The sequence below is a fragment of the Procambarus clarkii genome, chromosome 73 (genome assembly GCF_040958095.1).
Source record: "Procambarus clarkii isolate CNS0578487 chromosome 73, FALCON_Pclarkii_2.0, whole genome shotgun sequence".
Taxonomy (NCBI): domain Eukaryota; kingdom Metazoa; phylum Arthropoda; class Malacostraca; order Decapoda; family Cambaridae; genus Procambarus; species Procambarus clarkii.
Window position 1 is genome coordinate 24,225,813 of NC_091222.1, and position 26,921 is coordinate 24,252,733.

Here is a 26,921-nt window from a genome sequence, read left to right on the forward strand (position 1 = left end):
GGCCACAGTGCACCCCATCCAGCAAAGACCCACTCCCTCTATCCAGGGCAAGACGGTAAGCCCAAGACCCCGACGTACCCCAAGGGTGAGAACAACGCCAAGTGATGAAGCCCTCAAATGGGAGAGAGACCCGAACAGTCCAGAGAAGATAACTCTGAATCGCAAAGGAAGTACTTATCGGGCACCTAGGGAAGAGAACCCTAGGAGCATGCTCCCCTGTGTACAAAGAACACCTGGCCACCACACCACACACAGCTGGCAAAGCCACAAACGCAGAAGTCAGTCAGGAAAGCGAGGCCAGAGGATACTTGTTGACAGCAGGCACATCAGTCACAAACTGGGGTGGCGGGCTGCCAGCTTGCCTGAAGGGGCTTCACCTCCCCTGCAAGGGGAAAAGGGAAGTTCTTTGGCTCTGTTTGGACGTATGTTACAATTTGCACCAGTTGAGGGTTTGCCTATCTTTCTGGTTGCCCTTCCTGGTCAATAGTACACATGACATATTCTAAATGTAGAGTGCTCATAATGGCCATTTATTCCCTGTGCCTCTCTGAGGGGACCAAGGTTCTGGCTCATGGTCTCCGGTAGGCATAGAAATCCAGGGACTGATGACACCAAACTAATATGGCACATGTCAGTTTGGATAGCTTCATGGAGCCTCCAGGGCTTGCCACAGAAGGAATGAATACAGGATGTAGCACAAAGCTTGTAGTTTGTAGCATGTGCTACAAGCGTGTAGCACATGCATGTAGCATAAAGCAACGTTACTGACACAAAGTTATTAACATATCAAAAGATGAATAGATTTTACATTAATTAATTAGGAATTTAAACAAATTAATCTTTACCACACAGAGTTTCAATGTTAAAAATACAAATGCAATGTTAAACAAAAATGAAAAACTGTACAACAATGTTACAAAATATTGATTGAGAGATCTGCATTATGCAAACAATAGTAAATTTAATTTAGCATAATATGTAAATACTTTCTATTACATAGAAACTCAATTAATCATCAAATCTCTTAGGGTGTTTACAATTATGTTTAGGACGAGAGTCCTTAACCCCTTAACTGCGTTGCCTCCAAATGTGACACCCCCACAGTGCGCAGGAAATAAATTCTCTGGAAAAAAATCTTTTTTCTTTTTAAAGTGTCAAAAACCCTTCCCTCAGTATGGGTATGTAAAAAAAAAGTCGAAATTGTACTTACTTTGGCTGCTATGGGGTCCGGAAGTTGGGGCGTGACGTCATCATTCCCCGTGCGCCCGTGCCGTAAGCTCTCGGGGGCGGTGGGGCGCTCGGGGCGGGGTGCGCGAGTTGCCGCGAATATATTTTCGTTCATTTTTTGCGCACCTTTCCAAATACATTTTCATTGTTTTTATGTGCCAATCCAATGTATAATGAACACGTACACTATAATATCGCAGTACAACATCCGTACGGTCCATAGACACTGTGTTACGTGCATGAAACTTGTGTACACATATGCAGCACATATTTACTATGTATCATGCTAATTTGTGTATATATACAATCTATTTACACACTATATACATTCACCATCAACACATTCAGAACACCGCGTAGCAGCTGCTTCATATGGGCCAATAGCAGCTGCCTCGTATGGGCCAATATCAGCTGCCTCGTATGGGCCAACAGCAGCTGCCCCGTATGGGCCAACAGCAGCTGCCTCGTATGGGCCAATAGCAGCTGCCGCGTATGGGCCAATAGCAGCTGCCGCGTATGGGCCAATAGCAGCTGCCGCGTATGGGCCAATAGCAGCTGCCTCGTATGGGCCAATAGCAGCTGCCTCGTATGGGCCAATAGCAGCTGCCTCGTATGGGCCAATAGGAGCTGCCTCGTATGGGCCAATAGCAGCTGCCTCGTATGGGCCAATAGCAGCTGCCTCGTATGGGCCAATAGCAGCTGCCTCGTATGGGCCAATAGGAGCATTTGACCATGAACACATTCAGAACACCTCGAGTGAGAGCAGCCTCACCCAGCCAGTCTCCCTCACTCCAACATCTTACTCGCCAACATTGTTCCTCCCACCATATTATTATAGTTCTTATTACACATGTTCTATATACCTATCTACATGTTTTATTTACCAGAACTATGGAAGTAAGCCGGTATTGTGTCCAAACAGTACAGTGGCCACCATACACTGCATGAAAAATCACACAGCAGACGACGCTACGATTACGTCACCTCCCTCACCGAAATAGCTCCTCTCAACATTCTCCTGTTGCTGTTCTTACACTATAAACACACACTATATATACCCATGTACATATGTGTTGCCCATAGCGAACCACTAAGCTAGTATGGTGAGCAAAACAAGAGTGGCAGCCACACACACACAATGAGGCTACCTCAATTATCGCCCTCCCTCATCAAAATTCCTCCTTCCACAATACTACGCACAACGCTAATTATAACCACAATCCTGCTATTATCACAATCCTGGTCACTAATTCCTGTAAATGAATAATTGACCACACGTTTATTTTGAAAAGGAACCTAAGAAATCATTTGAAGATTCCTAGATGAACGAAATAATGCTGTGGTGCTGTGGCTAGCGCTGTGAACATCGTGAACAGCATTGAATCACTGATATTTGAACATTGTACCCAGTCATTATCACACTCAGGCTCTAATATAACACTATCATAGCTAAATAATACAAGTTATATATATATTTTGGCATTATTAGGCGATGCTGTGGTCACATGCTGAACAGCAGTGCTGTGCGCTCATGCTGCGAGCGCCAGCCTTGGTTGCTCACACACTACTGAGGCTCCCACACCCGGGAATGTGGACCACGATTTTTTTTTAAAGATGGCGTCTGTTTACAAGAGCCCTGAGGAAGCTGATGTGAACCCCATGTAGCCGCGGGAGTTTTGAATGGAACGTGAAAAATACAAATACCCGGAGGCGCGTTGCGCAAACCAGACGTGAGCCTGCAGGCGCGTTGCGCAGTTTAAGGGTTAAAAGCAAGAATATCCGTTGATGAGTTGTTTGTTGGGTTATAACTCATTTTTTTGTTCTTTGCCCGAATTTGCACTTCATCACTTTCTACACTAGTTGGAATCACTTTGATATAAGCCATATTATGTGTTATACAATGATCTCTATTACTCGCTGTTACCATAGTTCCTTTTACACTAATTACTTTATATGGTTTTGTATCATATGGCATATCTAGCTTTCCCTCCTTTTTTTTTTCTTTTTAATTAACTAGAACAGTGTCACCAACCTTAATGAATTGTTCCTTTGCACGTTGTTCATGAGCAATTTTCATTTTGCCTTTTGCTAATGTATCTTTCTGCACGAGACGTTTATCCGTTACCTCAGCTGGCATGACAGGTAGTGGTGAAGGTGCGAGGGTGTGTAAATCACACCGGCAAACACGGTAATACTAATACAGAAAAGGAAGAAGGGTTTCTTTCTAGGGGTTATTTTGATTTTTCAGGACGTAGATTGCACAGGTTAACCAGAAAATGGTCTGTTTTGATTCGCCTACCTTTCTGGGTCCTTCCCCGGACGATGGCAATTATGACATACTGTACTGTAAATGTAAAGTGCTCTCTGCACCTCTCTGAGGGGACCAGGTTCTGGCTCGTGGTTCCCGGTAAGCATAAGGACTCCTGTGACTGATGACCCCAAACTAATATAGCACATATCAGTTTGCATAGCTTCAGGGAGCCGATGGGGCTCCCCACAGAAGACGTACTTATTATTGTTAAAAGACTATTCCAAGTACATTCTGTGACTAGAAAGCACATTGAAAATTTAAGTGTTAAATGTGGAAGACCAGTTTTAAACAAATAAAACAAATGAAAAGAAATAGACGAGAGCCAGAAAAACATTGGAACGCAGGATGACTAGGAGAGTGTAAACAGTTAACATGTTTGTTCACTTCTCTGTGAGCTGCAGTGTTGTCTGGATGCTTCTCCCCACTTGTTAGGTCAAGTGTGATGTGCATCCACGTGGTAACTAGTGCATGAACGTTAATTTGTACTTGTGCTAGTTTACACCAGAGTAGGACTAGGATTGTTCATTTCCATGTCCTAGTGACGGCTGGCAATTTTTGTGTGGGTTTTGTGTCCTGTGGTGTAGACCGTTTTAATCTTGCTGGATGTCCTGGGCCGTGTGTTTTATTAGAGGTTATTAGCCACACTGCCTAAGGCCCAGTGTATAGTAAGAGATAGGGACAGAGATATATACTATGTCTGGGTGTTGGCGCTGTTCGAGTCCTTCAGGGAGCAGGGGAAAGAGGGTTATCTTGAGGTTATCTTGAGATGATTTCGGGGATTTTTAGTGTCCCCGCGGCCCGGTTCTCGATCAGGCCTCCATCCCCAGGAAGCAGCCTGTGACAGCTGACTAACACCCAGGTACCTATTTACTGCTAAGTAACAGGGGCATAGGGTGAAAGAAACTCTGCCCATTGTTTCTCGATCGGCGCCTGGGATCGAACCCAGGACCACAGGATCACAAGTCCAGTGTGCTGTCCGCTCGGCCGACTGGCTCCCCGGCCAGGTGGTCCTTCTGGTTCCTTCATGGCTGGTTCATCCTTAGTTTTAAGCACTACTTGCTCAGTGTTCGAACCCAGGCATTTTTCCGTGGTTCCGCCACTTTCAGAAGGTCAACCCAGTGAGGTACTTTGCTGGTTTGACCTTCTGCTCCACTTTTCATGTTTAGACTATCTAATGTGTGTGTATCACCATCTCTATGGTGATCAGGTGATTGATTTGATGATGTCCCACCTGCTGTATTCTTCAAGGTGCCAGTATGAGGTTTAGTAGCATGAATTTTGCCACTTACTGTCTTTTCGTTGTTGCTCTTTTTGTGTCTGAGGGGGGTGGTTCTGTCCTTTCTTTCTTGTGTTTTCTTGACCAGTGTCTTATGCTGAATACTGTCGTCTCCTGCTGCCAGAGGTGCTCCAGCTTGCATTCAGGGTCGGTACTACCTCGGCCCTGTTTCGCAAGTTTTCTTGCACACCGTTTCACCTCCGACCTTTTGATGCACCACCTCTGCCTACTTAGTACCTTGAACCATGTACTTTAATTTCTTTCTTCTCCTCATTTCAGTGTCCAACTACTTGGGCTGGATGGTAGAGCGACGGTCTCACTTTATGCAAGTCAGTGTTCAATCCCCGATTGTCAGACTGGTTGGATGCCATTCCTTTCCTCCGTCCCATCCCAAATCCTTATCCTGACCCCTTCCAAGTGCAATATAGTCGTAATGGCTTGGCACTTTCCCTTGATAATTCCCTCCCTCCCTCATTGCAGTGGCCCTTACAGTCTGGGATTGTTTTCTTAAGGCTTTATTTATGATTTCTCTTGCTTTTGAGTGTTGCATGGATGAACTTCATGCTCTCCATCGGCACCAAGGGTTTTCTTGTGTTTCTGGATTTGTCATAGGAGAAAATATATTTTGAACTCCTCTCTATTTGGCCTTTTGTTCTTGCCTCTCCTGGATTTAATATGATTCTTGCAACTTTAGCTCAGTAGTTTCTTTGTCATTCTTGGGATGAAGTGGAGCATTTGAGATGTTCCGCATATACATATACATTAGAGCTGTAAATACTAACATTAATATTTACTTCCAAATTATATTATCTAACAAAATTGAAGTTCGTCGTAACATAGTCTAACCTGTTCCGATATGATGCATTCCTCAGCAAAGCCACCCAATGTCTGTTTGTTGATCCCAATTACACGACAACCAACCTCCGTAGTCTGTACATCTTCACTAATCTCTATTACCTCACCACAAATTTCAAAGCCAGGTACAAATGGGGGCTTAAGTACTTGGTCATACCTGAAAGAATAAGACAAACAATTTAGGTATGGCTTTTCAGCAAATAAATTTTATTAGTATCATTTAAAGAAAATAAAAAGAGTAATGCAGTTCCATTTCACTAGCAATAAACTGTACTGCATAATAAGTATTTTTAACAAAGTTTAAACTTCTCGCTGCGAGAAGAAATTGTCTTGGATCAAATCCTGTTTGGCAAAGAGTGCAAAAATCAAGCAATGAATGTAATGAAATGCCTCTTTTTGGTGGGTCCCTCGGTATCTTTTGAGCTTTATCCACATGGAATACTCCAAACCTTAGGTACCCTACCACGCACTAATTACTCACAGGTGCCTACGGGAGATCAGGACCAGAATCTGGCTCTCGGTGGAGGAAAGGGGAAGTCTGGGGACACAAAACCATAATACCAGTGCTAAATGAAAAACTACCCGAGAAGTAGAGCACACCAAAACAAGCAACTGTTTGGGCAACATTTATAACCCTGGTTCAACCATACATATACACTCATTATCGAGGTGCAGTTGCTGGTTAGGTCCACTACCTCTGGTGGTTGACATCATGTCTGACCTGTCCCCTGAAGCCTACATAAAAAAGCATGCCATGAGCAGCATATGCACAATTGGCAATGTAAAAACTGCCTTTGGAGTTTGTAAGAAATCATTCAGGACCTTGTATAGCACACATGTCAGACCAATCCTGGAGTGTGATGCTTCAGCATGCAGTCAGTATCTAGTCAAACACAAGACGAGGTTAGAGATCGTCATACCACCAGACTAGTACCCAAACTGAGAGGTATGAGCTACAAGGAATAACGATCGGAATTACACCTCACATCACTATGAGACAAAACAGTTATTGGTTGACATAATTAGCAACTACAAGATTCTCAGGGGTAATTGACAGGGTAGATAAAGACAAATTATTTAGCACAGAGGGTACACGAACAAAGAGATACAGGTGGAAACTTAGTAATTAAATGAGCCAAAGAAACACAAGAATTTGTTCAATGTCATAGTTAAAAATGGAATGCATTAGGCAGGGATGTGGTGGAGGCAGACTTCATACACAGTTTCAAATGTAGATATGATAAGAGCCCAGTAGGCTCAGGAAGCTGTACACCAGTTGATTGACAGTTGAGGCAGAACTAAAGTGCTCAACCCTTACAAATACAACTAGGTGAGGAAGTTACACAGTGAATAGAACAATGTAAGAAGGATATGAAACTCACCTATGCACAAGTGACTAGGGAGAAGGAAATAATAGAAAAAGCTGTAAAGGAAGCCATAACTGCAGCAATAAAAAACCAGCGTTGAATGTAATGAAACGCTATTTTCTGGTTGAGACCCAGAGGCTCTCCAGAGCTATCCAGGCTGATATGCTAATGTCAGACTTTGGCATCAGTCATGTGTATGAAGTTCTGGGGGCCTACCCAGGACCACGAGCCAGAACCTGGCCCCCCTCAGAAGAGGCACGAGGAGCAATGGCCTATAGAAACCCCTATGTGCTTGGAAGCATTCTATGTTTGCCATCGACTGGGTCAGACACCCAGAAAGGTAAGCGTCCCAAAACAATCCCCTATTCTGGTGAAAACTGCTACGAAACGCCAAACAAGTGGATAGAACTCCCTAAACAGAAACGAGCAAATGAGTATGACGTAACACGTCGCCGCGCCGCTGTCTGCGCAGCTCCCCCCTCCCCAGGACGTGGAAGGGGGAGCCCCAGACCCCCACACCAGCAATCCACCTCTCAGTTCTGAGGCTGATGCTAGAGACAGAGGTCGTGTGCCTCTAGCATCACTTAACCAAAAATAAAACAAGATGGACTTACTTGGGAGGCGGTCGTCACTCACTCCTCAACTCAAAGTCAAGACAACTACAACCGTCGATCTAATGCGACACATGCCCGACTAGGGCCAGGAACATTGACACTGTAGCAAGTGGCCAGGACCCTGTTCGACCTCCAAAATCCCTGTGCCCAAATGTCAGCCCAAAACATATTACTGAAGACAGCAACCAATGCAGCAAACTTACGAACGTCGTGGGCACAAGGATAGATCGCAGGCTGGCTGGACTGAATAACCCTGCAGACGACCTGGGGGCCCTGAGCCCTGGAACAGGGAAGAAGGGAAACCGGGTCGACCCAAAGCATGTCCCCGGCCACCAAGGCCATGGAGCACAAATAACAGGGAAAAGCTGCAACCGGACACAACACATGATGCACCCCCAGCCAAACCAACCAAGCATCAACAACCCAAGGACCCCTCCGGAAAGTCTCATTCTTCGCCAGAAATGGAGACAGATGCAAATGAACAAACCTACTACCAAGACCAAAGGAGCAGAAACCTCTGCGCTGGAGGAGAGCATGAAGCTCCTCAACCCGACCCCCAGAGGCCAATGCCAACAGGAAAAAGAGCCTTAGCAAAACAATTTTGAACCGAAGGGGCCACAACAAACTGAGGAGAAGAGAGAAAAGAGAGCACCCAGTCTAAATACCAGGGCGACTCAGACAGTGCATGAGCAGGCCAGAGGTGAAACAATGCACGAGACAGCTTGCAGAATGGAGCAGAAGTAATAACCACCCCAAATACAAGCTGAAGCGGCTCCGCCAGTGCCACATGATACGAGGCGACAGTATTCGGCATAAGATGACAGTCCTGAAACAACCAAGACAGGAAGGACAAGACAACCCGATCTGAAACAGAAGAAAACCTGTGAAGGGACAAGAAATAATGAAAGGACCGCCAGGAAACTTCATACTGCCACCAAAACGACCCACTTGGTTGGACTCCAACCGAGCCAGAACCCGAAGAAAACAGCTGGACCGGGAAAAAGAGGTACAGTACAGGTAACCACCTCGACCAGTCCTGCCGAAAGACGTCCCTGCCACAGCCTCGCAGTCAGGGAAGGGTGCCACATAGATCGGGAGACGCCGACGTGAAGAGGTCCACGTCCAGAAGTCCGCCAAGACGTTGGACATTCCCCAGATATGAACCGCATAGAGAGCCAAACCCCAAGAAGCCAGCAGACGAACCACTTGAAATGACCAGCCCCAAAGTAGCAAGGACTGAAGGGAACCCCCCACAATTCAGGCAATGAACTACCGGAGAACATTCCGAATGGAGCCGGATGGTCGAACCCTGAGTGACCCAAACTCTCTGAAGCAACAGCCAAACCACCGCGAATTCCTGCACCGTGCTGTGAGCCTGACGGAAGGATGGACCCCATCGCCCCTGGCAGGCCTGGTGAGCACTGGATACAAAGCCCCAGCCAATAGACGATGTGTCCATGAACACATCAAGCAAGGGCTCAGGTAGGCGCCAAAGCACTGAACCCCGAAAAAACCAAAGAGGAAGCCGGTGACGCAGCAACCGACGCAAGGCCCCCGGAGTATGAAGTCAGCAATCGTGAGAGAAACAGACAGGGCATTCCTGAAGGAACCAAAACAGACGCCGAAGCCAAACCCAACCCAGCGGGTAGACAAGTAGGGCAAAGTTCGAACTCTTGCACAACTGTTCGAGCAACTGTTGAGTGACCCGGGACCCCCCCCCCCTCTCCCAGAAACAGTCAAAGGCGAGACAGCAGCCACACCAACGTCTCCGGAGGGAGAGACATGGAAGCAGTCCGAGATTCCCAAACAAGACCCAGCCAGGTCCGAACCTGGGACAAACCAACCGGGCTCTGGTGGATATGCGGGCCTGTGGGCCGCTCCAAGCAACAGCCTGGTGGACCAGATTCTCAAAAGTCAAGCCTGGCCTCAGGCCGGGCTTGTGGAGTAGAAGAACTCCCAGAACCCCATCAAGCAGGAACCAGATGGGACTTTCTCAGGCACCTGAACCCAGCGAGCTGGGAAAGAACCACACCCCAGGCGAGCAGACATGCGAACCGACTGGGAGCCCACACCAGCCAGTCATCGAAGTAGGCCAGGACCTGAACCCCAAGCAGATGCAGACAGGTCACCACAACCCGGGTAAGATGCATGATTACACGAGGTGCCAGAGTCAAACCAAAAGGAATGTAACGAAAGCAGTAAGCCTGACATCCCACCACAAAACCTAACCAGTCCCTGAACCCCAGATGAATAGAAACGTGCCAATACACATCCTTGAGGTCCAGGGACACCATCCAGGCTCGCAGCTCCCAAAGAAGCCGGACCTGAGACAGAGTGGTCATCCAAAAATCGGGTCAAGGAATCCCAGATGGGTTATCTAGAGATGATTTCGGGGCTTTTAGTGGATAAGACCAGAATGAACCTCAGATAAGCACAGTCCCATTTGCGGCACTGGAAATAGATGGAAAGCCCACCTGAGGGATAGGGTCATTTCAACCATGCCCAAGCAAACACGCTCCGAGATGACCTGACGAAGCGCAGGGAAAGAAGCCTGCCCTGCCAGCCCCAAACCTCCTGAAGGGGAAGGAGCCCCTAATGCCACAACAGGCTGGATGACTCGACCGAAAACGCTCACAAATCATGGGACCAAGCACTAGCAAACAGAGCGAGCCTCCCCCCCAATTGCCCCGTCAACGGGGGTGAACCACAAAAAGGCCAATGCCCCTGAAAAGAGCAATCATCGCGCCGACCAGATGATGCCAGCTAAGAAGGCAACGTCTGCTCAGAAGCTGGCACCAATGGCCCACCTCAACCAGTGGAACCCTTAGCCCTGGCACAACCCTTTTGAGAAGGCCAAGAACGTCTGCCCCGGAAAACCAACAAGTCCAACATATAACGACAATTAGACAAAGCCGCCTGCAGAAACTGCATGACAGCAGATTCAGCAAACAGCAACGGAGAAAATGGCGATGAATACCTAAGAGCCAGGACCCAAGCGGATTCCAAAGAGAGAGCGAGCACAGCCTCACGGCACGTGAGGCAAGAAGCAAAGAACAGAGACATCACCTCCTTCAGGATATTCGCAAACAACTTCAACAGCGCGGCCGACGCCCGAGCCACCAAATACAGCATACCAGATAAAGGCTCGGCACTCAACGCCTCCACCTCATTGGGATGCTCCCGGACGCAGGTTCGAATCCTCATCACGGCTCTTGTGGGTTTGTTCATTTGCCTCCACCTCCTCCTCAAGCCAGGCTGAAGACAGCTCAAGAAGGGAATAAGAAGCGCAAGACAGAAGCCAAATGCCCACTGATGCACAAATCCTCAGAAACCAAGGACGTTAAAAGGGTAGGAACTTGCACGTGCAGCTGCACAAGGCCAACCATCCCGAGAAAGCACAGGGGCGAACAAGCATACATTAAGGCGCTCAACTCGCCCCTAAGGTAAACCTGCAGAATGGCAAACGTTTCTCGCCACTCAAGGGTGCGGGTCCGACAGAACCCATGCCACACCCCCGATGAAAAGAATGGGCAGTCTGCCAGCCAGGAAGACTCCGGAACCTCCAAACGCACCCAACCCAGGGAGGAGCCGACCCCAAATCATACTCATATGGGGAAGGGTGGTAAGAAAACACCTCCCCTTGCAACAACAAACTCTGCGAAGAGGGCACTAACACCCAAGCAGGGTCAAAGGGGTCCCAGGCACCCCAGGCCCCCCAGGTCGACTCCTCTCCAGCTCCGGGATCCCCCAAGTCGGGGCCTGGGGCAGAGCAGTCCTCCATACACCCTCTATCCCTGAAGAAAAGGCAGAGTCCAGGGAAAAGGCTGACAAGAAGGGGGGGGCCTGCTGGTGGGACCCAGAAGCCTCAGTAGGAGGAACCGGCTCGAATGCCCCCCGTCCCCAACCCAAATGGGGCAGCCCCCGAAGCTGCCCGAGTCCCATTACCAACTAAACCCTGCTCCGACTCTGAAACCCTCAGGCATTTGGGAGCCGGAAGCATGGGGTGGGGGAGAACAGAGTGAACAACAGGGGAAGGACCAGGGAGCGTGGGCTGAACCAAAGTCGAAGCGACTAACTCCCCCAAGTCCGGATCCCTATAACCAAAGTGGGACAGCCGTGGGGCATCGAGGTCGGAAACCAACTTAGCACACTGCAGTAACCTGAACCTAGCATGCAATGCGGATGCTGCCCATACCCTAACAGTAATGTCATCAGAATAGTACTGAAGAACAAGCAGAGAACACAACTCGCAAGACTCCGGGTCAAAGGTGTCGTTGACCCAACAGGCAGTATGACAGAGGCAAAAGAGGTGACTGTCACCCTGAGACAAGGGCACACAGCAACTTTCGATCATGCACAAGGTGAGGCAGGATCTCAGAAGTCACATTCATATGTCCAATGAGCCCCGACAGAGTTTTCCAGGGCCCATAGGCTGACTACTGCAGGAAGCCCGGGCAAGGTGTTGCTAACTGGTTAAGTCCCAAAGCTAACAAGTTGAAGATCAAAACACTGAAAACCCTGTGACGGGTACAATCATGGTTGCCTAGCAGAAGGCTACCAAAATATTAGAAGTGGAACCATAGCCACACCAGGCGGAATCCCCCCCCCCCCCACCAGGCAATAAAAACAAAAAAGAAAAACCCCGCAAAAGTACAACGTCCCAAGAGGAAACAGGAACTGGGCCACCTCATAGGTAGGCAGGGTGCACAACAGTTTCATGCCCTAACCATCACGATACTACTCCCTACCCAAGGCCAAACAAGGGGCCACGAAACCCAAGCTGGCCCCTAGGGTGGGGTAAATGCCGAGCAGCAAAAACCCCTATGGAAATGGTTCCCGAACGCACCAGGAAAGAGAACCCTATCACGCAAGGGCAGTACTCACAGGGCGCCTAGAGAAGAATGCCCCTAAGAGCATGCAACACCTACACTTTTGAGGACACCTGGCCACCACACAACAACACTGCAGAGGTCGCCACAGAGGCAAAACACCGCTTTGGAAATCGAGGCCAAAGAAGACGTCCGCCCCGGAACACAATGGTGAACGAACTGGAGTGCTAGGTAGCCGCAACCCGTTCTCACACAAGACAGCACATAAATGACTTAATGCTTAAAGTCAATATGTTGAATATGAATTAGTAAATATGTGATATATTCCCAGTTACTTTTTTTACCAAGGCCCAAACTCTTCCTCACGTAGCAATTTACGTGTCACAGTACCCGTCCGTCAACATAGATAGCAGAATATTCGTGATTGGTTCAATTATAAGGAAAATTGTAGTTTTCAGGTCCCACATGGGTTGTGAAATTTACCTACTGTTGTCCATGCTCTTATAATATTACAGATCAGCTATATCCTATTGAAGGCTCGTAGTTTTGTTTTGAGAAATATTAGTTGTTCTTAGTAAATTATAATAAGCACTATAAATTATTACATAGAATAACAGTGCTTCACCAATCAATATTATATACCATAGTTTGGCTTTAAAAATCTTTAAAGAATGTTTTGTAGGAACGCTAACAGAAAACGATGTTACATTTGAATGTCTATGGGGTAAACTACTGCAAACAGGACGGTATTGTGTCTACTATACCAACTATAGCTAGGATGGGTATATTGTCACCTACCGCCTGTTAGGTGGGAAAGGGGTCCAATACCACCCACAGGATGGGTATGAGGGTCACATCCACCCACAGGATGAGTATGGAGATCACATCCACCCACAGGAAGGGTATGGGGTCCAATACCACCCACAGGATGAGTATGGCGTCCACTACAACCCACAGGATGGGTATGGGGCTCCAACCACCCATAGAATGGGTATGGGGCTCCAACCACAAATAAAATGGGTATAGGGTCCAACAACACCCACTGGATGTTTAAGGCGTCCATTGCCGCGCGTCGAGCTCGAAAACCGCAGCATTCATCTCAGAACCATGCCTATTTCACACAGATTCCTTAATAAACGTAAGAGTTTTATATGTCACAAGAAAGATAGAAATATAAGCTTCATTCTAAATACCTTACCATGGGCATATTTAAATTTAAAGCGAAGATACGTGTACTTTTATAATAGCCGAGCTTTAACCCCGGACAGATTGATCGACCGAGCAACTCTCTCTCAGAACAATGTTTATTTCACGTGAATTCGTTAATAAACATATGTTTTATATGTCTCAAGAAAGGCAGACATATAAGCTTCACTTTAAACACTTTACCATAGACATATTTAACCCTTAAACTGCGCAACGCGCCTGCAGGCTCACGTCTGGTTTGCGCAATGCGCCTCCGGGTATTTGTATTTTTCACGTTCCATTCAAAACTCCCGCGGCTACATGGGGTTCACATCAGCTTCCTCAGGGCTCTTGTAAACAGACGTCATCTTTAAAAAAAATCGTGGTCCACATTCCCGGGTGTGGGAGCCTCAGTAGTGTGTGAGCAACCAAGGCTGGCGCTCACAGCATGAGCGCACAGCACTGCTGTTCAGCATGTGACCACAGCATCGCCTAATAATGTCAAAATATATATATAACTTGTATTATTTAGCTATGATAGTGTTATATTAGAGCCTGAGTGTGATAATGACTGGGTACAATGTTCAAATATCAGTGATTCAATGCTGTTCACGATGTTCACAGCCCTAGCCACAGCACCACAGCATTATTTCGTTCATCTAGGAATCTTCAAATGATTTCTTAGGTTCCTTTTCAAAATAAACGTGTGGTCAATTATTCATTTACAGGAATTAGTGACCAGGATTGTGATAATAGCAGGATCGTGGTTATAATTAGTGTTGTGCGTAGTATTGTGGAAGGAGGAATTTTGATGAGGGAAGGAGGGCGAGAATTGAGGTAGCCTCATTGTGTGTGTGGCTGCCACTCTTGTTTTGCTCACCATACTAGCTTAGTGGTTCGCTATGGGCAACACATATGTACATGGGTATATATAGTGTGTGTATATAGTGTAAGAACAGCAACAGGAGAATGTTGAGAGGAGCTATTTTGGTGAGGGAGGTGACGTAATAAGAACATAAGAACATAAGAACATAAGAACAAAGGTAACTGCAGAAGGCCTATTGGCCCATACGAGGCAGCTCCTATTCTATAACCACCCAATCCCACTCATATACTTGTCCAACCCGTGCTTGAAACAATCGAGGGACCCCACCTCCACAATGTTACGCGGCAATTGGTTCCACAAATCAACAACCCTGTTACTGAACCAGTATTTACCCAAGTCTTTCCTAAATCTAAACTTATCCAATTTATATCCATTGTTTCGTGTTCTGTCCTGTGTTGATACTTTTAATACCCTATTAATATCCCCCCGGTTATGTCCATTCATCCACTTGTAAACCTCTATCATGTCACCCCTAACTCTTCGCCTTTCCAGTGAATGCAACTTAAGCTTTGTTAATCTTTCTTCATATGAAAGATTTCTAATTTGGGGAATTAACTTAGTCATCCTACGCTGGACACGTTCAAGTGAATTTATATCCATTCTATAATATGGCGACCAAAACTGAACTGCATAATCTAAATGGGGCCTAACTAGAGCAAGATATAGCTTGAGAACCACACCAGGTGTCTTGTTACTAACGCTGCGATTAATAAATCCAAGTGTCCGATTTGCCTTATTACGAACATTTATGCATTGATCCTTTTGTTTTAAATTCTTACTAATCATAACTCCCAGATCCCTTTCGCAATCCGACTTCGCAATCACAACACCATCTAGCTCGTATCTTGTAACTCTATCATCATTACCTAACCTCAGAACTTTACATTTATCAGCATTAAACTGCATCTGCCAATCCTTTGACCATTTCAAAACCCTATCTAGATCAACTTGAAGTGATAGTGAGTCCTCCTCCGAATTAATTTCCCTACCGATTTTCGTATCATCGGCAAATTTGCAAATGTTGCTACTCAAACCTGAATCTAAATCATTTATATATATTATAAACAACAGAGGTCCCAGGACAGAGCCTTGAGGCACTCCACTTACAACATTTTCCCACTCTGACTTGATTCCATTTATACTAACTCTCTGTTTCCTTTGGTATAGCCATGCCCTAATCCAGCTTAATATAGCACCCCCAATACCATGAGACTCTATTTTTTTAATCAGTCTTTCATGTGGCACTGTATCAAAAGCTTTGCTAAAGTCAAGGTATACAACATCGCAATCCTTACCACTATCAACTGCCTCAACAATGCTAGAATAAAAAGATAACAAATTTGTTAAACATGAACGGCCATTTATAAAACCATGTTGCGACTCAATTATTAATTTATGTTTTTCAAGATGAAGACGAATTTTATTTGCTATTATAGATTCGAGTAACTTTCCCACAATAGACGTTAGGCTAATTGGTCGATAGTTAGACGCAAGTGATCTATCTCCTTTCTTAAAAACTGGTATCACATTAGCAACTTTCCAAAACTCTGGCACTCTGCCTGACTCTATTGATTTATTAAATATGGTTGACAGTGGGTCACAAAGCTCCTCTTTGCATTCTTTAAGCACCCTAGCAAACACTTCATCCGGCCCTGGGGATTTGTTTGGTTTGAGTTTTACTATTTGTTTAAGAACATCCTCCCTGGTAACTGCTAAACTCGTCAACCTGTCCTCGTCCCCACCCACATAGACTTGTTCGGCTGAAGGCATATTGTTAAGTTCCTCTTTAGTAAATACAGATACAAAATATTTATTAAAAATACTACTCATCTCTTCATCACTATCTGTTATTTGACCTGTCTCAGTTTTTAATGGACCTATCCTTTCCCTAGTCTTAGTACGATATAACTGAAAAAACCCTTTAGGATTTGTCTTTGCTTGCCCTGCTATGCGAACTTCATAGTTTCTTTTTGCTTTCCTTATCTCTTTTTTAACATTTCTAACCAGTTGTACGAATTCCTGTTCTAAAGTGACCTCCCCATTTTTAATCCTTTTGTACCAAGCTCTCTTTTTACCTATAAGGTTCTTCAAATTCTTTGTTATCCACTTTGGGTCATTAGTATACGATCTATTCAATTTGTATGGTATACTACGTTCCTGTGCTTTGTTTAGAATATTCTTAAATAAGTTATATATTGAATCCACATCGAAATCCCCATTTAATCGTAGCGGCGTCTGCTGTGTGATTTTTCATGCAGTGTATGGTGGCCACTGTACTGTTTGGACACAATACCGGCTTACTTGCATAGTTCTGGTAAATAAAACATGTAGATAGGTATATAGAACATGTGTAATAAGAACTATAACAATATGGTGGGAGGAGCAATGTTGGCGAGTAAGATGTTGGAGTGAGGGAGACAGGCTGGGTGTGGCTGCTCTCACTCGAGGTGTTCTGAATGTGTTCATGGCCAAATGCTCCTGTTGGCCCATACGAGGCAGCTGCTATTGGCACATACGGGGCAGCTGCTATTGGCCCATACGGGGTAGCTGCTATTGGCCCATACGAGGCAGCTGCTATTGGCCCATACGAAGCAGCTGCTGTTGGCCCATACAAGGCAGCTGCTGTTGGCCCATACGAGGCAGCTGCTATTGGCCCATACGAGGTAGCTGCTGGCGATGAGTCACAATGACGTGGCTGAAGTATGTTCAAGAATCGACTTGAGAATGGTCCAGGACGGACTGAAACGTCGTCGTCCCTTCAACTTCTAGTGTGTGGTCTGGTCAACAGGTAGCTGCTATTGGCCCATACGAGGCAGCTGCTATTGGCTCATACGAGGCAGCTGCTATTGGCCCATACGAGGCAGCTGCTATTGGCCCATACGAAGCAGCTGCTACGCGGTGTTCTGAATGTGTTGATGGTGAATGTATATAGTGTGTGACATTGTATAGTGTGTAAATAGATTGTATATATACACAAATTAGCATGATACATAGTAAATATGTGCTGCTTATGTGTACACAAGTTTCATGCACGTAACACAGTGTCTTCGGACAGTACGGATGTTGTACTGCGATATTATAGTGTACGTGTTCATTATACATTGGATTGGCACATAAAAATAATGAAAATGTATTTGAAAAGGTGCACAAAAAATGAACGAAAATATATTCGCGGCAACTCGCGCGCCCCGCCCCGAGCGCCCCACCGCCCCCGAGAGCTTACGGCACGGGCGCACGGGGAATGATGACGTCACGCCCCAACTTCTGGACCCCATAGCAGCCAAAGTAAGTACAATTTCGACTTTTTTTTTACATACCCATACTTAGGGAAGGGTTTTTGACACTTTAAAAAGAAAAAAGAATTTTTTCCAGAGAATTTATTTCCTGCGCACTGCGGGGGTGTCACATTTGGAGGCAACGCAGTTAAGGGGTTAAAGTTCTAATGAAGATACATGTATTTTAAAAATTACGGAGCTCCCACCCCGTACAGACTGAACGACAGAGCAACTCTCTCTCAGATCAATGTTTATTTCACGTAAATTCGTTAATAAACACAAATGTTTTATATGTCTTAAGCAAGATAGAAATAAGAGCTTCATTTTCAATACATTACAATAGACATATTTATAGCTCAAGTGAAGATACATATGTTTTTATAGTAGCGCTCAGTAGCTTGTCGGGCATGGAGTGCAGACGCCTACGCACTTGCCGATATATTGTATAATTATCAAAGATACGCTAATAAAGCCTAAAATCTTATATGCCTCCAGAAAGACCGAGATATGAACATTATTATGATTTCACCAAATGAAATATATCAAGTTCGAGAACAAAGATATATCAATTTTAAATTAAGTTTCGACTCTTGCTCGGGCGAGAGAGAGGGAGCGACTCTCGCCCCATCTATTGGAGATTCTGTCCACTAAAGACCCAAAGCTACTCAAACCCTCCTAGCATTATTTAAGTAATGAAGTAATATGGTATATTTACTATAATGTGGGTGCTGAATGCAGAACATGAGAAAACATATATTTACTCCAAACTAATATAATTTCATTATGAAATAAGTAAATAAGTAGCATCAAAGGAAGTCGACGGTCCAAGCGTCAATGTTGTGGAACGACTTATCCAAGATATATCGTTGTTTGGAAAGTGTTTGTTGGCATATCCAGTTGTCGCACTTCTCTGCACAAATTATCACAAATTTAAATTATAATGTTAACAAGTAGAATACGTATTTTTAATAAAATCTAACATAGCTAGCCAGAAAACATTTAACATTTATTAAAAAAATATATGTTTGGAAGTTAAATCGACTTCATAGGACAATAGTGTTGTTATATATACTCGTTATTCGTTGACATACGTTCGCTACTTAAATTACCATGTACTGTACTTATGTGAAATCTCCCATGTCTCTTCGCTCATCTCACCGAACCCTACAGGCTCTGTGATATATTGCTTAATTAATTGAGATTCACAAATAAAGCTTATAATTGTATATGTTATCAAAAAGGCAGAGCTTATTTTAGTTCATTTATTATGCACCCCATACCCATCCTATGGGCGATAGTGGAGTGTTACAGAGGCGCATAATGGGCTCAGGGACTGAGCCCCACAATTCATAGAGCCAAGGAAGTTATAATCTTGATAAGCTAGTTACAAAAGTCAATGCACATTGTCAAATCAACAATGGGCTCGAGACCGACCACAAGTACAGTTTATAATTTAAGCAACTGACATATATGGAGGGCTAGTGTCACAATTGATATGTTTATCCTACACATAACCCCCTCTCCCCCATCCAATGGGCAGCGGTGGATAGGTTACAATCAAGTCGTTTTTTGCGTTTTATTCAGAGATTAGATCTTATTGGGTGAGGAAAGATATTCATATTTTAAAGAAGGCTTCTTGGCTGATGCTCTCCATTGATGGAAAATATACAACCTTTTGAAAATCAATGTTAGTTTGATCTAATATTGTAATTAACGCAGTTACCTGATGTTATTCTTCACCTATATCTTTTTCTGGTTAATCCCTATTTACATTATGCAGTTCAGGCTTCGTCGCCAGACTATAGTTTTTAGTTTAGTTAATTTATCACATAATGGGTTCAGGGACTGAACACACAATTTATTTATCTAAGCAAGTTACAATCTTGAGGAGCTAGCCACAAAATTCATAACACATCGTCACATCAACAACGTGGGTTCGAGATCGACCACAAGTACAGTTTCTAAATTAAGCAAATGCCATATGTGGAGAGCTAGTGTCACAATTGATATGTTTGTCCTGCACATTTCCACAGTGGTTTGCTTGGGTTCTTTTAATTATCTTAGATACCATTGAAGAGAACCTCCTAGGTACTATAGTGTATATATGCTGGTAAGAAGTATAATTATCCTGAGAAATCGTGTAAATTATGTTGTACGAGTGCTTCCAGTTAAGTAACATAGTTCATTTGTGTGCGCGTGCTTGAAGAGGAAATGTTATCCCCCCCCCCCCATTGTAAATATTTGTGGGTTTCAGACCATACGACCACGGCTTACCCTCGCCGCGGTCGAGGGTAAGAACACCGGATGTATACCCAGTATTACAAGTATACATTAGCAATAACAATTATGGAAAGTTCCTTCACCTATACATAGACAAGAGACTGAACTTCAGCACCCACATACAACACATAAGGGGATGCTCTGAGAGAGAGAGAGAGAGGGAGAGTAAAATTATCCACTGAGGTCTGATTAAGTCCTTTTGGGGACCTTAATCATTAGGACGTCCAATGATTAACGCAAAGTGAAGCGTATTCAGATGGTATATTGACAACATTCAGCATATCTCATAATGACCTAGTAGTACTTGGTGCACAAATACCTTTTGCAAAGGAATCGCAAAACATAATTAAACACAACTGTACCGTACAGTGTTATATATTTATTTCAGTTTGAACAATTTTTAACATTAACATTCCAACATTCATTTTAGCAAGTTCTCTCAGAATGACGTGTGGGTTAGCAATGTCAAAGGCTGACTTAAGATCTAGGAAAGTGGTATATGACCTATCAGTATGCAGGGTGAGGAATGTGGTAATACAGTGATGTACACTCTTTCCATGCATAAAGCCATATATCTGGGGAGACAACATATTAATAATTTTGTAAAGGAGACGGTTGAGAACCATTCTCTCAAGACACTTATAGAGACAACTAGTGAGGGAGATTGGGCGAAAAGCACTCGGCTGGTGAGGTTTAGGAATGGGAATAATAACACTGTTGGTCCATGACTTAGGAAGCTCCCCAGTTACATAGCACATATTATACAATTGAAGAAAGGTATTCCCTGGAACTAGCAGAAGCATATGCAGTATGCCGTCAGTAACTCCATCCTCCCCGGGTGATGTAGCTTTGCCTTTATGTAGAGCAGAATCTAGTTCGTATTCAGTAAAAAGCATGTCACAGTCATCCTCTTGATGAAGCATGAAGTCAAGGAACCTTGCCCTATCAGTATATCTATCATTTAATTCATTCTGTGAGGGTAGAGGAAGACTGTCAAAGCTGGAAGTCGTGGCCCAAGCATCAAAAGCTCATTTGCTCTGTGCAGAGGATTAGGGTACGAGATCTCTGCAGCATTTATCCCTTTGATCTTGTTGATATCCTTCCATGCCCGACTTAGTGGCGTGTGAGAATTGAGACCACGGACAAAAGTTTCCCAGTCTGTCTGCCTCAGCTCCACCATACGTTCCCTGGCCTTAGCCAGAGCCGCTTGAAAGAGCCGAAGCATTTCAGCAGTGCGGGTCCTTCTACAAGCTAGTCCAATTATTCTGGCAGTGCGTTTTAGTGTCTGCAATTTAGAATCATTATAATAAACATAAGTGCTATGACCAGTGTAATTTGGGTTACGTGGCCTGGACGATGGATCAAGTGATTCTATAAACTGGTTGATAGTACCTGTGAGCTCATTGTTAAAATCTTCAACTGATGAAGGCTCAGATGAACTGCACCAATCTGACACATGAGCAACAAGATTGTCTCGTTGATCGATGGGCACAGCCAGCCTCTTCCGCTTGAACACTCCACCAGGGAGGATAGAGCTTCCAATGCTTACAGTGGCTAATATGGCCAGATGATCAGACGCCATAACTGGCACTATTGACGAGGCGCACACGGTGTGGGAGACGTTGACACCGAGACATAGATCAAGAATACCTCCGTAGATATTCGTCGGTTCAAGGTCACCCACAATCTGTGCATCATCGTGACTACCTAATAGTGACACCAGTTGGTTGCCGTTACGATTACTGAACTGCGAATTACCAATATTCCTATGTCTAGCGTTATAATCACCTCTAATGATGGTAGGCTCAGTCTGAATACAGATAGGAAGGTCAGCATAATTAAAGTTACAAGGAGTCGATTATTTAGTACATAGTTGTTTTTCTCTTAAACTGGATGATAGAGGGGGTCTTTAACGTGATTGGGAATACATACATACATACATACATACATACATACATACATACATACATACATACATACATACATACATACATACGTACGTACGTACGTACATACATACATACATACATACGTACGTACATACATACATACATACATACATGCGTACATACATCCATACATACATACATGCATGCGTACATCCATCCATACATACATACATACATACATACATACATACATACATACATACATACATGCATGCATGCATGCATGCATACATACATACATACATACATACATACATACATACATACATGCATGCATACATACATACATACATGGGAGAATGGGGACCCACATGGTGGTGCAGATACGTGGCGAGCTAAACTCTTGGAAGTGGCAACAAGGAATTTTCTGAGCCAGCATGTCAAGGAACCCACAAGAATGAGAGGCAATGATGAACCAGCTAGACTCGACTTAATATTCACCCTGAATGAGTCAGAAATAAGGGAAGTCAAAGTTGAAGCCCCCATAGGAATGAGTGACCACAGTGTACTGACCTTTGAGTACTTGGTGGAGGTAGGGATAACCTATCCAAGGATGGGAGTGGAGGGGAAAAGACTGAATTACCGAAGAGGAAAATATGACGAGATGAGGAACTTCCTCAGGGGAATACCATGGGAAACAGAACTTAGAGACAAGAATGTGCAGGTCATGATGAATATTGTCACCCAAAAGTGCCAGGAAGCTGCAGACAGGTTTATCCCCGTCCAAAAGGAGAAAAACGAAAAACAACAGAAAAACCCATGGTTCAACCAGGAATGTAAGGTAGCGAAACAACTGAGCAAAAGAACATGGAGAAACTACAGAAATAACAGAACACCAGAGAGCAGGGAGAGATGCCAGAGGGCCAGAAATGAGTACATCAGAGTGAGGAGGGAAGCAGAGAGACAGTTTGAAAATGACATCGCGAGTAAAGCCAAGACCCAACCAAAGCTGCTCCACAGCCAAATCAGGAGGAAAACAGCAGTGAAGGAACAAGTGATGAAGCTGCGGAAAGGGGAGAACAGATACACAGAGAATGACAAGGAGGTGTGTGAAGAACTCAACAAGAGATTCCAGGAGGTCTTCACAATAGAACAAGGAGAAGCCCCTGCACTAAATGAGGAGGCGGCAAACCAAGCAACCTTGGAGGAATTTGACCTCACCAGTGATGAGGTCAAAAGGTGTCTGCTGGAGCTAAATGTGACAAAGGCTGTTGGGCCTGGTAGAATCTCACCATGGATACTAAAGGAAGGTGCAGAAGCACTAAGTGTGCCACTCTCTATGGTGTATAACAGGTCACTGGAAACAGGAGACTTACCAGAAAGTTGGAAGACAGCTAACGTGGTCCCAATATACAAAAAGGGTGACAGGCAAGAGGCACTGAATTACAGGCCAGTTTCCTTAACTTGTATACCATGCAAGGTGCTGGAGAAGATCGTGAGGAAAAGGCTCGTAGAGAATCTGGAGGGAAATAACTTTGTAACGCACCACCAACATGGGTTCAGAGATGGTAGATCGTGCCTCACAGGTTTAATAGAATTTTATGACCAGGCAACGAAAATTAGGCAGGAAAGAGAAGGGTGGGCCGACTGCATTTTCCTGGATTGCCAAAAAGCCTTTGACACAGTACCCCATAAAAGGCTGTTAAAAAAGTTGGAGCAACAGGCAGGAGTAAAAGGGAAGGTGCTCCAGTGGATAAGGGAGTACTTAAGCAACAGGAAACAGCGAGTAACTGTGAGGGGGAAGACATCAGAGTGGCGAGATGTCACCAGCGGAGTCCCACAGGGCTCAGTACTTGGACCCATCCTGTTTCTAATATATGTGAACGATCTTCCAGAGGGTATAGACTCATTCCTCTCGATGTTTGCTGATGATGCAAAAATTACGAGAAACGGATGAAGATAGACAGAGACTACAGGATGACCTGGATAAACTGGAGGAATGGTCTAGAAAATGGCTGCTGAAGTTCAACTCTGGAAAGTGTAAGGTGATGAAATTAGGCGAAGGGAGCAGGAGGCTGAACACAAGGTATCATCTGGGAGGGGAAATCCTGCAAGAATCAAATAGAGAGAAGGATCTGGGGGTTGATATCACACCGAACCTGTCCCCAGAGGCCCACATCAAAAGAATATCATCAGCGGCATATGCTAGACTGGCCAACATAAGAACTGCCTTCAAAAACTTGTGTAAGGAATCTTTCAGAACCCTGTATACCACTTATGTAAGACCAATCCTGGAGTATGCAGCTCCAGCCTGGAGTCCATACCTAGTTAAACACAAGACAAAGTTAGAGAAGATTCAGCGGTATGCCACCAGGCTCGTCCCGGAACTGAGAGGATTGAGCTACGAGGAAAGGCTAAAGGAGCTGAACCTCACATCCCTGGAAAACAGAAGAGTAAGGGGAGACATGATAACCACCTACAAAATTCTCAGGGGAATTGACAGGGTGGACAAAGACAAACTCTTCAGCACGGGTGGGACACGAACAAGGGGACACAGGTGGAAACTTAGTACCCAGACGAGCCACAGAGACGTTAGAAAGAATTTTTTCAGTGTCAGAGTAGTTAATAAATGGAATGCACTAGGAAGTGATGTGGTGGAGGCTGACTCCATACACAGTTTCAAATGTAGATATGATAGAGCCCAGTAGGCTCAGGAATCTGTACACCAGTTGATTGACAGTTGAGAGGCGGGACCAAAGAGCCAAAGCTCAACCCCGCAAGCACAATTAGGTGAGTACAATTAGGTGAGTACATACATACATACATACATGCGTATATAAATACATGCGTATATACATGCGTATATAAATACATACATACATACATACATTACATACATACATACATGCATGCATGCGTACATACATACATACATCCATCCATCTATCCATACATACATACATACATACATACATACATACATACATACATACATACATGCATACATACATACATACATACATACATACATACATGCATACATGCATGCATGCGTACATACATACATCCATCCATCTATCCATTCATACATGCATGCATACATACATACATACATACATACATACATACATACATACATACATACATACATACATACATGCATACATACATACATACATACATACATACATGCATACATGCATGCATGCGTACATACATACATCCATCCATCTATCCATTCATACATACATACATACATACATACATGCATGCATGCATGCATACATACATACATACATACATACATACATACATACATACATACATACATACATACATACATACATACATACATCCATCCATCCATCCATCCATACATACATACATACATACATACATACATACATACATACATACATACATACATACATCCATCCATCCATCCATCCATACATACATACATACATACATACATACATACACGTCCAGTCAGCATATAGCTATTTCGGGACAAAATCCAATACAGTTTATATTGGTGAGACGCCACTGTGAGGAGGAGTTTAATTATCACAGGAACTGTAGGTTAATGTGTGACATAGGTGAGGTTAGATGAGGCATCTACAAGCATCAGCTGGAGGCTGATGGAGTGTTGTGGAGGCTGCTGGTACTATACCCAGATGTTGGAGGGTGGATTTGACTCTCCCACCCTCCCTACAACTCCCCCCTTCCCCCCACATTGACCGCAGTACGTCTAAGGTTACTTTCCACTCTCGCTTACCAAGGGTATAACCCCCCCCCCCCCAACACACACATGCATCAGATTCTTAACTTACAATATTTATGATTTACCAATTTATGTTACTACACTGACTCTCAATTTCACAATATTGTATAAACTTTGATGAATCGCTCGTCTATGGGTCATCCAATAATGTTAGCAGACTTCTAGATGTTACCACTGCTAGGTTTAGGCTCAGCTACAAGTACCTCTGGGAGTTTGTAACATCTGATGATGTAGATTTGACTAAATGTAAACTCTGTCAGCAGAACTATTCGCATACTTTGCGTCATTATATAATGGAATGTGAAAAATCGCGGAATTTAAAGATAACATCAATAGTGTCCATGAAATGTGTAAGTACTTCATTCATAATGATGTGCTGCCCGAAATCTTAGCGAAGTATCCAAAATTTGCTTACTGTAGGTAATGCATACACATGACTGTAAAGCTGCCGCCCAGTTGGGTGGGTGTGGAGCACATGACTGTAAAGCTGCCGCCCAGTTGGGTGGGTGTGGAGCACATGACTGTAAAGCTGCCGCCCAGTTGGGTGGGTGTGGAGCACATGACTGTAAAGCTGCCGCCCAGTTGGGTGGGTGTGCAGCAAGACTAGTAACTGTGTGACTCACCATAAATGTAAAGTGCCTTGTATAGTGACTGTTGTGAGCCTCTTGTTGAATCACTTGTGACACAAAAGATTACTGATGTGTGTATTTGTGGTGGTGATTAAATATTTATGTGTATGTATATATGTATACGTATGAATATGTACATGTATGCATAAGTATGTGTACATTAATAATTTTGTAACTAGCGTCAAAAGATTGTTATTTGCTTAGCTAAACAAACTAGAGGGTTCAGTTCCTGAACCGATTATGTGCCTCTGTAATCCTTTACACCACCGCCCACGGGATGTGTATTATGGGGTGCATAATAAAGAAAGAAAATGAATGGACCGAACCCCACAATTCATTTAGCTAAGCAAGTTACAATCTTGATGAGCTAGTTACAAAATTCACTATAAGTCGTCACATCATAAATGGGTTCGAGATGGACCACAAGTAGTGCATTACATAATTTATCAGTATTGAGCAGCCTGTGATCCCCGCCTGGCTGGATACTGATACCTAGGTAATTTTCATGTGTCCG

At 44.3% G+C, this 26,921-nt stretch overlaps 1 protein-coding gene across 2 annotated transcripts in view; it reads right to left on the reverse strand.

Annotated features, from left to right (window-relative positions):
• The window catches only part of LOC123774181 (quinone oxidoreductase-like protein 2 homolog), a 117,329-nt gene that overhangs the window by 60,928 nt on the left and 29,480 nt on the right, over nucleotides 1-26,921 (reverse strand). For both annotated transcript variants that reach the window (XM_045768327.2, XM_045768326.2), the window contains exon 4: nucleotides 5,661-5,826. In XM_045768327.2, the coding sequence (XP_045624283.1) occupies nucleotides 5,661-5,826 (166 nt within the window). The remainder of the gene's footprint in view (nucleotides 1-5,660; nucleotides 5,827-26,921) is intronic.